Source organism: Vitis riparia, chromosome 9 (genome assembly GCF_004353265.1).
Source record: "Vitis riparia cultivar Riparia Gloire de Montpellier isolate 1030 chromosome 9, EGFV_Vit.rip_1.0, whole genome shotgun sequence".
Taxonomy (NCBI): domain Eukaryota; kingdom Viridiplantae; phylum Streptophyta; class Magnoliopsida; order Vitales; family Vitaceae; genus Vitis; species Vitis riparia.
Window position 1 is genome coordinate 20,057,885 of NC_048439.1, and position 17,634 is coordinate 20,075,518.

Sequence of the window (17,634 nt, forward strand, 5' to 3'; positions counted from 1 at the left end):
GAAATTAGTTCATACTATTAAATAATTTAATTATATTATTTAAGAATATTTTTTTTTTCATATTTTACTTGTTATATATTGATGTGATAAATGATCATTAAATGAAAAAAAAAGAATTAATAAAATATTTTATTTATTGATGTTTTTAATATATTTTCTATTTTTTAACAAAGTTTTACTCTAAATTAAAATGACAAATCCATTCACATTAACATTTGTCTAAAGGGTTTATTTTAACATGCAACAAATTAATTATGTTTAAGAGGATTGATTTGGACTAATCACCTCTTTCCATTGTCTAATCATTTTTAAATTTCATGTGATTACCACAATTAAAATTAAAATAAAGGTAAGAAATTAAGAAGAAGTTTCCACACCTTACTTTATTAAAATAATAGTTTTTATTTTTTTATTATTATTTAATTATTATCCCAATTCTTTACTTCTTTTACCACTACAAGTTTTATATATTTTAATTATTTATTTATTCATATTTTTTTACCAGATCTAGGCCAGTTGGGACTTGGGATCTGCTCTGTCTGTGACCATTGCTCACGAATATATATATTTTTGTCCTTTCCATATAATTATTGTATTTTATTTTATGAATTTAGCTTATTTTAATAATTACTGTTGGGGTCTCCTCCATCATTTCTGCAACTATCAGGTGAAAACTGAAGGGATTCCTTGTGGGTAAGGGTTTAATTCATGCTTCCTTGTTACCTTTATCTTTTTTCTTTTTTTCTTGTAGGGATTTTTTGGGATTAATTATTATTATTTTCCCCCCCTAAAGAATCAATCATATCTAATCCACCCGATGCTAAGATGTGGAAAGGTAAAATGAGTGTTGTGCAGTTGTTTTTATGTTTGTTTGGATTTTACTTGTTGACTGGTAATGCCCATATGGATTGGTACTTAAGGGTTTTAACATATGCAGAAAGCAATCCCCATAATGGTAATTTGCTTTGCTGGGGTAGGCCTTGTAGAGCTTTTTGGGAGTAGGAAGAACCCCATGCTCTTCTCTTCCATTCTCTCTGGCCTGTTTATTTGCTGCATTGGGCGTGTGTACTACACAAACTTCATTCAAATGAGTTCTTTACTTATGGATCTGTGTTTCTCTGGTTAGTCCTCAAATGGGTATGTGAGCTTCCTCCATTTTTGTGGTTCCGAGTCTTGCAGTCTTTTGTTTTTTTTTTTTGCTCACTTGAGGTTTATGAGTGGTGGGTGTGGTTTTTTTGGTTGTAGCTGAAATGGGTTTGTGAGTTTTTTTCCATTTTGGGATCTGGGTTTTGGAGATTGCTTGCTCATTTTGGGGTTTCTGAGTGGTGGTTGTGGTTTTTGTATCATGTATGTGGTTTGAACTGACATGGGTTTGTGAGTTTTTTTATTTTGGGATCTGGGTTTTGTGCATTTCTTCCTCACTTTGAGGTTCTTGAATTCTGGTTCTTGGACAGTAGACTCTGTGCTGCGTGGTTAGTGTTTAAACTCGGTCCAATTTAGAAGGCAGAAATGGCTCCAAGCATAGATTTCTCTAGGTTATGGGGAAAGGATTCTTCAAGGAAGGGAACTCCAGTGGTGGTGACCATGGAGAACCCCAATTACTCTGTACTAGAAATAGATGGTCCTGATGCTGCATTCAGGCCAGTGGACAAGGACAGAGGGAAGAATGCCAAGCAATTTACATGGGTTTTGCTTCTCAAGGCCCACCGAGCTGTCGGTTGCCTCTCCTGGCTTGGCAATGCCCTTTGGATACTGCTTGGTGCCATTAAGAAAAGGTTGATATTTGGGCAAGGAGTGACCATGGAGAATGAGAAATCTGGCAGGGGAAGGTTGTTGTTTAGGACCATTCTAGCATTCCTGTTAATGTCTTTAGCATTTCTGGCTTTTGAAGTGTTTGCCCACTTCAATGGTTGGCACTATTTCCACAACCATGGCCTGCACATCCCTCAAACTTTGGAGATTAAAGGATGGCTTCATGCCATTTACGTTGCCTGGTTGGAGTTCCGCGCTGACTATATTGCACCTTTAATCCAAGTTCTCTCTAGCTTCTGTGTTGCTCTGTTCCTAATTCAGTCTGCAGACCGGATGTTGCTTTGTTTAGGTTGCTTCTGGATCAAGTACAAGAAGATCAAGCCTCGAATTGAGGGTGATCCATTCAAGTCTGATGATTTGGAGGGTTTGGGATATGATTATCCAATGGTTCTTGTTCAGATTCCAATGTGCAATGAGAGAGAGGTAAGGATCTCAATGCTTCTTGATTCTTCAGAATTTCTGATAATTTATCTTTGTACCTATTCATTCTCGATTAGATCTATAAGTTTGAGCACACTGTTCAAAAGTGAAGTACCCCTTTTATGTAGCAGTGGAAATCATAATAGTAGAATATAATATGAAGTTAATACACTGCTACAGTGGATTGTTCACAATATTTATTGTGATTGATGACTTTGAATTGATCCCCTTTAGGTTTATGAACAATCGATATCAGCAGTGTGCCAACTTGATTGGCCAAAAGACCGACTATTGATCCAAGTTCTTGATGACTCTGACGATGAGAGCATACAGTGGTTGATTAAGGGAGAGGTGTCTAAATGGAGTCAAAAGGGCGTCAACATAATTTATCGGCATCGACTGGTTAGAACCGGTTATAAAGCTGGTAATCTCAAGTCTGCTATGAATTGTGATTATGTGAAGGCGTATGAATTTGTTGCAATCTTTGATGCTGACTTCCAGCCAAACCCAGATTTCCTTATGCAAACAGTTCCACATTTTAAGGTGGCTAGAACTCAAAATAGCTCTTCTTTTAGTTTCTGATCAAATGTTCTTTTTTAGGTAGACTTATTTTTGTTTCTGTTTTTCCTTGTGTTGCAGGATAATCCTGAGCTGGGATTGGTTCAGGCTAGGTGGGCTTTTGTGAACAAGGATGAAAATTTGTTGACTCGCCTCCAAAACATCAATTTGTGCTTTCATTTTGAGGTGGAACAGCAGGTCAATGGAGTCTTCATAAATTTCTTTGGCTTCAATGGGACTGCTGGTGTTTGGAGAATCAAAACACTTGAGGACTCTGGTGGCTGGCTTGAGAGGACAACCGTAGAGGATATGGATATAGCAGTCCGAGCCCATCTCAATGGATGGAAGTTCATCTTCCTTAATGATGTGAAGGTAATCTTATTGCTCAGTCCGAGACCATAAATTATATCGTTTTTCTGTTTTGTGCAAACATGTAACAATCCGGGATTCAGTTCAATTTGGGAAATCTTGTAAATATGCTCAACAATCTGTTAATGTTTCCCGAAGGAATTAAAAAGAGATGAAAATTAGGAATCTGGAAGTAATGCAAGGCTTATGCACAGTTTGCTTTGTGAAGATGATTATATCATGCCAATTTTCAGGTCCTCTGTGAAGTTCCCGAGTCTTATGAAGCTTACAGGAAGCAGCAACACCGATGGCATTCCGGTCCAATGCATCTTTTCCGTCTGTGCCTTCCAGCCATCATAACTTCTAAGGTAGGTAGTCCTCAAAATTATTTTCTACAGTTGCTTTTGCAGTTTTAAATCTTCTGAACTGTGCTTTGCACCTACAACTTTGCAGATAGCAGTCTGGAAGAAAGCGAACCTAATACTACTATTCTTTCTTCTGAGGAAGCTTATCCTCCCATTCTATTCTTTCACATTGTTTTGCATAATTCTTCCTTTAACCATGTTTGTCCCCGAAGCTGAGTTACCTGTCTGGGTTATCTGTTATGTCCCTGTATTCATGTCATTCCTAAACATTCTTCCAGCCCCGAGATCATTCCCCTTCATTGTTCCATACCTCCTATTTGAAAACACAATGTCTGTGACCAAATTCAATGCTATGGTATCTGGGTTGTTCCAATTGGGAAGCTCATATGAATGGGTTGTCACCAAAAAGGCAGGGCGAGCATCAGAGCCTGACCTATTGGCTGCTGCAGAGAGGGAAACAAAAGCCATGAATCATCCACAGCTTTATAGAGGATCTTCTGATAGTGAGCTCTCTGAGCTGAACAAACTGAAAGAACATCAAGAAACAGCTCCCAAGCCAAAGAAAACCAACAAGTTATATAGGAAAGAGCTTGCACTGGCTTTCTTGCTACTAACTGCCGCTGTCAGAAGCCTGCTATCAGCCCAAGGAGTGCACTTCTACTTCTTGCTGTTTCAAGGTGTGTCGTTCCTCCTTGTGGGTCTAGATCTAATTGGTGAACAGATGAGCTAAGGAGTAGGCCAAAGATGTCAAATAAGAATAAAGCAGAGGAAAGAAAATTGCATCTGCACCAGAAACCCTCGTGTTGGTAGTTTCTATCAAAGGCTTTGGGTGGCTCAGGTAAAAGCCACCCACCTCATTTCAAATAAGTTCATTCTCCTTGAAAATGCCCAGCTAGATTTTTTGTGTTCCTTTGTCCATCGATAGCTCTATATTGCAATCATTTTTTTTTTTTTTCGGGTTATTTGTGACATAGGCCAATCCTCAAAATCACATCATCCTCTTCCCCCCAGCCCCCTCCTCCTGATGTCAATGTTGTGCCTCATTTATATGTAAGAAAAGCCGATCCTCTTCATTTTTTACCATGTATTCTTGCTTGGGTGTGGTTTATTTCATCTTGTATTCAACTACCCAACATATCTACACATTGTGTAGTCCTGGAAACTACATTACCTGTATAACTATTTGTAAATTTGCATTAGTTCAGTTTATGTTACAATAACAACTCCTCTCCCCCTCCTTCCCCCCCTTCCCTCTCTCTGTGTGTAAGCTCATTTTTCATGTGTTCTGTAGTAAATATGGTGTCGGCAGGCGGTTCAAACTCAAGGCGGTTATCATCCATGGTGACAGCCCCACTGGTAAGTGAGACCCACCTGATAAAATCTAGGATCCAACCACAGCAATGGAGGGTGTGAGGGGTGGATGGTATACAGGGCGTCTTGTAGCATAGCCCCATCACTGGGATCATGAAAGGGTATACTGTGGTAGGGCTTGGCTGCCTCTCAGGAGGCTCATGTGTGGGCCAGTGCAGCTTTTCTCAACAACCTTTTCCTTTTTTTTCTGCTTTTGAACACTTCTTTTTTAAGCTTTTAGGGTGTGTGGTTTTGCCTTGTGAGAATCACAGGGAATGGGGTGTGTGCTTTGAATGTGAAAGTGAGGAAAGTACATAATGGTTCCTATTGGGATGGGGAGTTTGTTTGTGAGTAAATGCTTCAATTGACTTTGTCTTGGGAGTAAATTTGGCTGAGAATTGTGGGTTTCTTTTGCTTTTTCAAAATCTCAAAAATGGTAAGGGGTATTTATGTTAAAAATTAATTATTTTTCAAATAAAGATATGAGAAGAATTAAATTCACAAATTTGGGGCTCATTTTATTCCTTTTAAGCAATTAATTATCATTATTATTGATGAGAACATTTAAAAAAAAAATAATTAAAAACACTTTTAATTTATTCTAGAAAAACAATTTTTTTAATAATAATTTTTTAAAAAAGTGTATCAAAACTTTATCAAATATATTTTATAAGAGTTTGTTTGGCTCTGATTCTAAGAAATGTTTTTAGTTTAAGAAGTGTTTTTGCAAAAGAATTATATGTTTGACAAAATTTAGGAAATACTTTTAAAAATATGAAAAATCACTTATAGTGTTTTTTGAAAAAATATTTGATAAGTGATTCTCCTCAAAACACTTTTACAAAAAATATTTTGAGTCAAACTTAGGGTAAATTAGAAAATTGTTTTGTGTTCTAAAGTACAAAACTATTTTTAAAAATAGTTGGAATAGGTTCCAAACATATCTTTAGGAGCTAAAGTTGAATTTTTTTTGGATGTTTCTTCTTTGTAATGTTAATGTTTGGTTTTAAGTAAATTTAAGTAAAATATTTGAAAAAAATAAAATATTTTAGGAATCAAAATTTTCCTAAGAATAGAACTTTCTAAAAAAAAATGCATGAATTTAGTCAAAGACCAAGAAAATATGTAGATTAACATAGATTTTTTTCTCCTAATCACATAGACAAGATCCAAAGAAAATAAGATTGAAAAGATGGGTTAACTAACTTGTTTTCTAGTGTGAAAAATCCCCTTTTAATTGTAATTATTAATGAAACCATTAATTCTAGAGTCATTTTTGTCAACGTACCCAAAGCTTTCACATAATTCAATATTAATTTGACTAGAAGTTGGAAGACAATTTTTATTTTTATTTTTATTTTTAATATTTATTGATTTATTTATTTTTGTGTCGGTGGATGGAATTTGAATAGGGGTGGAAGTTTCTTTGATGTTATGGGGGGGAGTGCATGATATTTTTGGAATCTTGCCCCAAAATATGAAGAAGGTGTGAGGGAACATAGGCCTCTTTTGGCCTTTGTGGCCTCTATTTATATTCATATGGGGACCATTTCCTTTGTACACAGTTCTTTTTAGGGTTTTTTGTCCTTTGGGAATCCAAAACCTATCCCCACATGAATTTCAAATTCTCATACATTACTTTTTTTTTTTTTTTGGTAAATATTTGGATATTTTTGGGAATTAGTACCCATTGGTACATAGGTTCAAATTTCCCATCATGTGAATTTTTTTTTTTTTGAAATATGGATATGACTTTAACATTTACATGAATATTATAAAAGCACTTCTTAATGATTAGAAATTTTTTTTTTTAAAAAAAAAGAAAAAAGAAAAAAGAAATCAGATAAAATAAACTCTTAAAAATCATTGACAAAAAATTTAAAAATTATTTTAAGTAATTTTTGGACAATTATTTGGTAGTTGATTTTCCAAAAATCAACTTTTTGTAATATAATAAATTACCTAAAACATTGTTAAAATATTGTTTTTTGTTTTTGTTTTTTTAATTTTGTTTGAATTAGGTTTGGGTGCCAAGTAGGGTGAACCAATCCAATCCAACAAAATAAGGGGAATAATTTCGGGGAGTTAAAATTGCTTATATATATATATATATATAATCTTTCACACTCACTCTCTCCCTTTGAGAAAAGCCTGAGAGATTGTTTTTTCTTGATTTTTTGTTTAATTTTTTTTTTTAATAGCTTTTGTGTTGTAAAGATAGTGTGGTTCTCATTTTTTGTAATTCCACTGACGAGTTGGGAAAATCAATCTAGATTTTAGGTATTTCAGAAAATACCTTATTTCTATCCGATCTAAACATCAATCCCTTGGTTTTTTGATAATTTAAAAAAAAATTAAAGTTAATAAATTATTTTTGCATGTTTTTTACTATCCATTTCACGTATTTTTCCCTTTATAAATAGAATTAAATAATTTAAAAATATATTAATTTCTTATTGTTAGGAATATTAGGCTCATCCAACCTATGGTAATCACCCTGAGGGGGGGTGAATAGGGTGATGGTCTCTTTTTGCAAATTTAAACTATGTGAATGTAAGAGACAATTATATACAACTATATAATAAGCAATATAAAGACAATTGCATATAAATTAAATAGTAGGGAAAAGAGAATGCAAATACAAGAGTTTATAGTGGTTCGGCGCAACCCGACTTACATCCACTTTCCTTTAGCTTCAATTCCAAGCTTGAGGTTCCACTAAAGGCTTCCAAACCAAGCCTTCAAGCAATACAATTGAATTATGGTTCCAATTCACCCTCTTAGACTTTTGGCTCCAAGCAAATTTTACACTTCTCAAGAGATATCCCACTCTTGAACAACCCCTCAAGTGATACCCCACACTTGAGAAACTTCCTCTCAAAGATTTACAAATAAATGATCTCACAAAATCTTAGTATAAAAACTTTAAGCTCAAATGATACAAGAAAACTAGGATTGAATGGTGCACTAAGGATATGCAAGTTTTAGAATAATGGTGCACTCAAAAACACTCTTTAAAGGCTCAAATATATTCAAGAAAGGTTTGGGAAGGTTAAACTCTTTAAACAATGAAGATTTGAACATTTTTATAGAAGAGAAAAACCAAACTAACCTTTTGGGGGTTCGACCGGTTGATTAGCCGTTAACATTTAATGCTTGGCAGGTAACCGTTAGACCTCAACCGGTTGAGGTTCAACCTTGACCGGTTGAACAACCATTTTGGAAGAAAGAAAAAGTTTTTTGCACCCTTGATCGGTTGAGTTGGGGGTTTACCCGGGCCTCGACTGGTTGAGCTGTGGGTCGACCTAGACCTCGATCGGTTGAGTTGGGGGTCGACCCGAACCTCAACCAGTTGAGCTGGGGGTCGACCTGAACCTCAACCAGTTGAGTTTGCGGTAGACCGGTTCCTCACCCGATTCAACTGGTTAAGCCGTTTTTTGGCTCAACAAGTTTGAACTTAAAACCTTTTAAAACAAGTTTGAAAGACATTTAACACAAGGTTTTAGTTGAAAACATGAAATCATCCAATTCTTAAAATATTTAAAACAAAATAACTCTTAGATGATTTTGGTGTATAAGTAAAAAATGTAATGCATGAAAATCCTAGTGCACCAACAACCTTACAAAGAGATCTTATGAAGTTTGAGTCTTGAAAAACACTTCTCTTTGAGGTGGTCTTATTCTTCATGATTTCTTCTTGCCTTGATTTGTCTTTATAATTGCCATTTTGGAAATCGTCTTGCCTAATCACACTTGAAATATAATCAGTAGTTCTAAACTTTGTTTTGTTATCATCAAAATCAAGATTAACCAAACCTTGATTTCACACTTATTAATTTTAATTACATTGGATTTCTACAAACATTTACATGCTTAAGCAGATTTTATTTAGTTAAATTTTTTTAAAATATTAAAATTAGTTTTATTTTTATTTTTAATAAAATTATTTTGACATTTTTTTTTTGTTTGGAGTAATTTGTTTTTGTCCTTTTTTAAATGATATTTTGATAGGTAGAACTTTTAAAATATGACACGTGCAATTCATTGTTCCAATTTCCTTCACAAATTTTCAGAGAGAAAAAGAAAGAAAAGGACATCACCATGTTACCTATGTCCTTTGTTTATGACACACCCACATTTAATTGATTTGTATTCTAGTTATTCACATTCTTAATCAAACAACAATCATTAATTATATTGAAATAACCCAACAAGAAAATTGTCGTCTCCTTTTTTTTTTCCCACTTAAGACAATATCAAATCATATTATTCAAATTAAATCACATGTGACAATATTCAATTCAATAATTGAATTTCATTTCTATGTGACACACATGTTGTCTAAGGCTGTAATGATGGGTAATTTTGAATTTAGATAAGAAAATGGTAAAAATAGTACAAAATTTGAACATGTTGTCCAATATCATGTGTTATAAAGGTTGACTTCTATTTATTTATTTTTTTTCATTTGAATTTTGGAAAATGTAATATAAAATTGGCTTCATGTATAAAAATTATTTAGAAATATTTATTCAACTCGAAAATAATAAATTTAAGAATCATGTTGGAACTGTTAGATAGTTTTCTAATTTACTTGTTTCATTTATCAATGAGGGTAAAATAGCCTTTTCGCTTTTTATTAGTCTATATAAAATTTTTTATGTAATCTCTTTCTCGAGTCTCTTGTCAATAAAACCTTAACTTTTTTGTTTTTTTTTTTACTTTCTTCTTCTTCTTTGTTACCCTACTGAACTTCGGTTTATATATAGGTTTATATATATATATATATAAATATATATATTTCAAAGTAGTTAGAAAGTAAAAAAGTCTGAAAAGTTATACCCTCTTACTTGCAATTAATGAATGGATTTATTAAGTCAAGGGGCTTAGATATGTTTCTTGATTTTTGTTTTTAAGCATAAAAACAAAGATAAGGTTTTACCTTATGTCTTTAAAACTATTAAAATTTGAGATGGTACAATTTTTTTAATAGGACAATTTAATAAAGGGGTAGGTGGAAGTGATAATGGCTCTAAAGGTTATATATTTTGCATAATTGTTGTCAAGTTCTTAAAAATTTTTGGACAAAAACGTTTTTTATCATTTACACGTCTTTATTTGTATTTTTTCTAAATTCTTATAATTTGTTTTTGATATCAAACCATTGGAAATATTATTTACACGTACATAAATGTCAAGTATAATTATTTTTTTCCCCACATTTCCTTATATGTATGAGGTACTTGTGCTAAATATACTAGACACTTGTACTACATGTACAAATCCGTACAAGTTTACCTATTATAAATGTATTTATGTGTTATTTTATTTTATTTTCGCTTTTTTATATCATCGAGAATTTTATTTATACACATGCATAAATATCAAATACATTTTTATTACACATATATGAGGTACTTATACTAAATGCATACTATATTTATACCAGCTGTATGATCGTGAATATAATTATGTGTTTGTATGAATGTTAATAAAAATACGAGAATGTCATATACATTTAATACAATTGTCTTGTATATGTGTAAAAATATGAAAAAAAAAATGAGAAGTTATATTTGACATTTATGCATATGTGTGAATAATTTTTCTAGTAATTTAATATGGAAAATAAATTAAAAAAACATGTTAATAAATTCATGATTTACAAATTTGTACATGCTTTATACAATTGTTAATTAATTTAATTTCAAAAATAAAAAATAAAAATAATTGACCTTAAAATTAATGAAAATATTGTTTCCTTAAATTTTAAAAATAAAAAATTACATAATTTCAATATAAAAATAAAAATAATCGAGAACTTTAAATTAATAAAAAATTTAATATATAAAAATAGAAAAAACTATATAAATATTAAATAAAATTTGAGGAATATTTTTTTTTATTTTTCTTGAAATCTTAATATATTAATTATCACGGATGATTAAGGATAAGTTTTAATATACTAAATAGTTGTAATACTTAAATGTATTTTACATGGACCTTAAGTCATTGTTTTGAAATGGAGAAGTCGATAATTTGCTATTTTTGGGTGATAAATCGTCCATACATCATTTAGAACAATTTTGAAACTTCTACTTTTTTAAACCATTGCTAAAATATATTATTTTTGGTTTTTAAAAATGAAAAACAAAAAGTATGTTGTGGACCCTGCATTTCGGCTCATGCGTTTCCCACTCGATGGCGAAACTCGCTTTTTATTTTATTTGATGAAAATTCGATTTTTTGAAAAAGACTTGGAGTCGCCACTTATTTTTGTTTTATTTTTAAAGGGAAAAACAAAATAAGAAAAAAAACCCTAAGTGTGACTCCTGAAGAAAAAAACGGGTCTATGAAAAACCGAGTCTAGGTTCGGGGGTCAGGTTACTCATTGGGAAGGTACGGTGGTGAGTCGTAGCACCCCTCTAAGCCCGTATATGTACGACTGTGGACCCCGCATTTCGGCTCATGCGTTTTCCACTCGATGGGGAGCTCGATTTTAATTTTGAAAAATTGATTTTATTTGATTAAGAAAACTGACTTGGAGTCGCCACTTATTTTTGTTTTATTTTTAAAGGGTAAACAAAATAAGAAAGAAAAACCCTAAGTGTGACTCCTTACTTTGGAAAAGGTGGTCTGTGAAAAACCGGATCGGGTTCGGGGGTCAGGTTACTTATCGGGAAGGTACGATAACGACCGTAGCACCCTTCTAAGTCCCTAAAGTCGGGTCTCTACTAATAAATTGAAGCTGACATGGCAATCAATGAGAAAATCAATGAATACTTGAAGCGATCATGCACATATGGGAATCAAAACATGTATAAAGAATGAACAAAATATGAGTGGATACGTACCTGGTCCTCCAGTCACGAATGCGCTATCATGAAACAGGATTAGTGAATCACGAATAGATAAAATTATGCGCATGTCAAGGAATAGAATAAATCAAACAAGCATGATAAATCAATCAATCAGTCATAAAATCACATATGTGGGGCCCCCACCAAAGCCCTGAATTAATCTCGCGAAACCCATTATTTCGGAATTATGAAAATTCGTTCTTGCTTATTAAAGACAAGAGGAACCAAAGGTTATTTGAAAATCAGAGTGAAATTAAAACTGCTCAAGAGAAAACTAGATTTTTGAAGTTTTTTTGAAAATTGGAAACTCGAAAATTATTTGAAAATTGGAGCCTTGGGAATTGAATTTAAGAATGGGTATTTTTGAAGTTAAGTTTTGAAAATTGGAATCCTGAAGAATTATCTAAAGATTTGAGTTTCAAAAATAAACAAATAGATAAAATAATAATGATTAAATAAATCGATATGGGAATTAAAAATTTCAAAAATCGGAATTTAAATTTAGAAATCGGGATTTTGAGGAATTGTTTGAAGATTGAATTTTAAAAATAAATAAATAAATAAAATAATGAGGATTTAAATAAATTGATGTGAGAATTAAAATCTCGGAAATTGGAATTTGATTTTAAAAGTCGGAATTTTGAAAGATTATTTAAATGTTGAATTTTAAAAGAATAAACAAATAAATAAATAAATAAAATGATGACAATTAAACAGATTGATGTGAGAATTAAAATTTCGGAAATTGGAATTTAAATTTAGAAATCGGAATTTTGAGAGATTATTTAAAGGTTGAATTTTGGAAATAAACAAATAAGTAAATAAATAAAATAATGATGATTAAATGAATTGATGTGAGAATTAAAATTTCGGAAATTGGAATTTAAATTTAAAAATTGGAATTTTGAAAGATTATTTAAAGGTTGAATTTTGGAAATAAACAAATAAGTAAATAAATAAAATAATGATGATTAAATAAATTGATGTGAGAATTAAAATTTTGGAAATTGGAATTTAATTTTAGAAATCGGAATTTTGAAAGATTATTAAAGGGTTGAATTTAAAAAAAAAGCAAATAAATAAATAAATAAGATAATGATGATTAAATAAATTGATGTGAGAATTAAAATTTCGGAAATTGGAATTTAAATTTAGAAATCGGAATTTTGAAAGATTATTTAAAGGTTGAATTTTAAAGATAAACAAATAAATAAATAAATAAAATAATGATGATTAAGTAAATTGATGTGAGAATTAAAATTTCGGAAATTGGAATTTAATTTTAGAAATCGGAATTTTGAAAGATTATTAAAGGGTTGAATTTTAAAAATAAGCAAATAAATAAATAAATAAGATAATGATGATTAAATAAATTGATGTGAGAATTAAAATTTCAAAAATTGGAATTTAAATTTAAAAATCGGAATTTTGAAAGATTATTTAAAGGTTGAATTTTAAAAATAAGAAAATAAATAAATAAATAAGATAATGATGATTAAATAGATTGATGTGAGAATTAAATTTTCAAAAATTGGAATTAAAATTTATTGAGGAATTGATGTTTTTAGGGAGATAAATCATGCAAATTGAAAACAAAAGGGCTAATTTGAGGTGGGTATGGGCTTGGAATGGACATGGACTAACTTAAGGTGGGTGAACAAATCAACTTGAAGTGAGCATGGGCTTGGAATGGACATGGGCCAACTTAAAATGAGAGAACAAAACAACTTGAAGTGAGCATGGGCTTGGAATGGACATGGGCCAACTTAAAATGAGAGAACCAAACAAAGGGCCTTTCATCAATGCATACGGGCCTGGGCTCCAACTTAAGCCCACATCTCCAACTAGGCCAACTTAAGATGGGAGAACAAAACAAGGGGCCTTTAGGAATGGGCCTAAGGGGAAGAAGGCCTTCAAAGGACGTCCATGGGCCTTGGCTCGTGTAAATGAATGTGATGCTATATGGGAGCCCAACTTATTCCTTGTATGGTTGTCCCAACGATTCCTTATTGCATTATTTGTCCTTCCCGGCTAGAGTTTTGTCGACTCCGCCTACTTGTTTCCATGCGCCTTATGAACATGAATCAATCCCAACCCTTCTTCTTGAGTCTTGCGGGGGGGTTATTGATGGAATGGATGATAGAGGGTGGTGAGATGAGAGGATTCAATGGTGGATTTAGAGAGAGTATGGGTTGCTATTGGTGGGGATGAGCAATGAAGGATAGTGGTAGTGAGAGAAACGAGTGAGTGGGTGATGGCTATGCATGGGATTGGTGGCATGGTGGTGGTGTAGAGAGAGAAAACAGTGCATGAAGGGTATGTGGTGTAGAGAGAGAAAAGGTGGTGAAGTGGAAAATGGGTAAGTGAGGGATGGCTATACATATTGGGTAGGACATATAAGCGTGGAGAGATGGAATGAGATGGATATGAGTAGTTTTGGGTGAGCATGAAGGGTATAGACATGAGGTATGGTGGAAAGGTGATGAGATGAGGTGATGAATACACATGCATGGGGATATACGTATGAAGAAGATGTGCATGGGGTGAGTATGCTTGATAGACTTGAAGAGAAAGATGGGTATGAAGAACATATGGTATAGAGAGCTGAATGAGAGGGGTGGGTAGTGAAAAACGGGTATGTGGTGTAGAGAGAGAAAAGGTGGTGGCATGAAGTGGGTATGCATGGGATGAATGAAGTATGGTGGGCATGAGCATGAAAGATGAGAGGATGAGAGCTTGAAAGTGTGTACATACATGGAACCTTAGGCACGTAGGAATCAAGCAAAGAACGAAAATGGGTAAGTGGGCATAAGGGGGGTGGTGATATGCATTGACATTAAAGAAAATGGGCACCCGGTGTGGCTTAGAGAGAGAAAGGTGGTGACATATATGTGAGTTTAATGGGTGTACAGGGTACAAGTGCAGGGTATGGAGATATTTGTAGAGAGAGAAGCGGATTAGAGGTGGGCATGGAAGACACGCGGCTACTGCTTGGTGCTAGTTGACTCGACAGTCCCTCAAACAACCAAGACCTCCCGATGCTCTGTATTCATCACATTTAACTCTCCATGGATGGGCATCAAAGCAGGGGAAAAAGGAAGAAAACACAACAAATAAACAGGGTATAGATACAGGAAGCATAACGGAACCATTATAACAAAATAACCATAGCCTCACATTCCATATGATAGCTAAGAACTAATACAAGAGGGGATGATCGGGAGACCCTCAATATAACAAATCAAAACCAAACCAAGCTCAAGGGGAATCCAACCATTTACAGAAGAAAAGATCAAGAGTATGAGAGAGACAAAGCAGAGCATCATATATGAATAAACATGTTCAATCAAAACAATCCCATGGCCCTTGACGTCCACGGCAAATAACCAAAACCATGCTCATGAATCAGTAGAGAATGGGACAGTATATTGAGAAACAAGGACGTACCTAACCCGAAGGCTGTCCGGGGATTCACAAAGCAACCTTTTTTAGCTTCTCCTTCTTTACCAGCAAGCTTTTTCTTTCAAAAAAAAAAAAACTCACCAGAACCAGCAAGCTAGACATCCCACGGCTTGTTTGCAACTCGGACCACTCAAGCGAGTTCTCCCCTGTTCTTTCTCCAGCTTTTTTCCTTTTTTTACCAGCAAAACTCCTTTCCTCCACAGCCGAAGCCCCCCTGTCTTTTTTTTCTTCCCCTGTTGGTGTCTTCTTTAGCAAGCCAACCCTCTATTTCCTGTTCATCACATCAGCAAGCATGGGCTTGCAACCACTCTCCTGGCTGCCCACGTCTCTTGTCCCGTCTGATGCAGTCTCCTCACAGCAGAAAAGGGGCCCCTCCACTCACTCATCCGAGGTGTCACCAGCTCCTCCAGGTGGCGAGACATTATCTTTCCCATGCCAACAAAAATCCCTTAAAAACAAACTAATCGTCTTTGCTCTCTTAAGGGGGTCTACAACGACCTTTACTAAACGAATTGAGGAAATTGTGGCAATTAATTAATTAATTATGGATACCAAGAAAAATAATCAATATACAAGTCATGGTGAAAATTAATATGCACAAAAACGATGATGAAATCTAATTACAAGAATACACAAAATAAATAATAAGAGGATTATGCAAAATGATTTATTGAATTAAATAAATAAAAGATATTTAAAAAAAGGTTTTAAAGAAGTTTCAAATGATTGTATTAAAATGATTTTGAATTAGTGATTTCCATTTATTTACTTAAAAAAAAGAATTAATTTATTTTCTCAATTTCAATTGTGTTCAATTTTCAAAAAAAGCTATTTACACTTATTGTATCAAAAGAATTTATTACAAAATTTCAATTTGGGTACAAAAATTATTTTTACTTGCTTTTACTAGAAGATAATGAATGTTTACAATTTATTTACAAAAGTATTTAGATTCATTTTCATTTAAAAGAGTGATTTTTATAAATTATTTAAAATGACATAACTTTATTTACAAAAGAATTTTTAATTAAAAGAAAAAAATAAAAATAAAAAAAATAAATAAATCATCTATTTCTAAAAATGACTTTTAATCCAATTTTAATTAAGTAAAAAGAATTCATTAAAAAAACATTTTTTGGATGATTTTATTAAAAATTAATTTTTGGGACAACTTTATTTACAAAACAATATTTGGAGAATTTTTGTTAAACAAATAAATTTTTGGACAAATATTATTTAAAAACAAAATTTCAAATTCCATTAAAAACATTTCTTTTGGGATTTTTCTAAATGCATTTTTTTTGAATTTTTATAAATAAAAAATGAAATAAAATAAAATAAAAACTTTCTTTTATTAAAAATAATATTTTAAAATTGTTGTTTTATTAAAACACATCTGCTGACTTCCTCTTCTCATTTAGACAAAATTTCTAGTTTGTTTGATGTTCAATTCTGTACACACTCAATAAATACATGCGAACGAATATTTGTACAAACTAATAAAAATAAAACCAAATAAAAAGTAAGAAATAAAATATGTACCCAAATAAACTTACAATAAGTTCCACGTGTCATCAATTCGTACTCAGCCAACAAGATTGCAGAGTGGGTCCATGCAAAAAACAAAAATGGCACAGATGTAAATATCCAGAGATGTATAAAATCCCAAACAAATATTCAAACCCAAATTCCAATTTCAAATTAGTCCCATAAATTTCATCAATTAAAATGAGCCCAAATTACTATAGGTCTTAACCTAGAACATCCAAATTAATAACAAAAAAATACAAACACAATCAACAAAACCTAAAATTGGATAAATTAAAATAAATTCTACTAGACCTAAATTTAATATTCCATAATCTAGGTCTAATTTAATATACTCCACAATTGTCCCATGGCCAAATTAAATAATTCAAATTAGCCAAGCCCATATCAAATATTCAAATAATTCAACAAATGTCACTCACATTATGGGCCCCAAAATTTACATCAATTAACAAGCCTACATAAAAGAAATATACATGGTCAAGGAAAATAATATTTCAAGCCCAATCCGATAAATCCAAACGAATAACAAATTGACAATAGACCCAACTCCAAATTAATAATATGCAATTGATATAGTCCAAATATCCTAAATTAATCCCACAAACCCGAATTAACCAATTTCAAATTAATTTATCAATAGTAAATTAACCCAAATTTCATATTAATTAACAAAGCTCAAACATAATACCCACAATCAAACATAAATACACAAATCCAATTTCAACAATAATTATTATTAACATCAAATCAAAAAAATAGTAATAATAATAATAATAATAATAATAATAATAATAATAATAATAATAATAATAATAATACACGGGAAATAAATAATAAATAAAAAAAAGAAATGGAAAAGGAAAAAATTTTGGGGTCATATGGGAATTAGGAAGGGAATGAAAAATGAA

General features: G+C 32.2%; 1 protein-coding gene across 1 annotated transcript; it reads left to right on the forward strand.

Moving 5' to 3' along the window:
* The first annotated feature begins 765 nt into the window (after positions 1–765).
* Positions 766–4,726, forward strand: LOC117922509 (probable xyloglucan glycosyltransferase 5). Its single transcript, XM_034840640.1, has 5 exons — positions 766–2,235; positions 2,467–2,775; positions 2,872–3,162; positions 3,393–3,506; positions 3,592–4,726. Exons 1-5 carry the CDS (start codon positions 1,510–1,512, stop codon positions 4,231–4,233), a joined length of 2,082 nt encoding a protein of 693 aa, XP_034696531.1. The 5' UTR covers positions 766–1,509; the 3' UTR covers positions 4,234–4,726.
* The last annotated feature ends 12,908 nt before the right edge of the window (positions 4,727–17,634 follow it).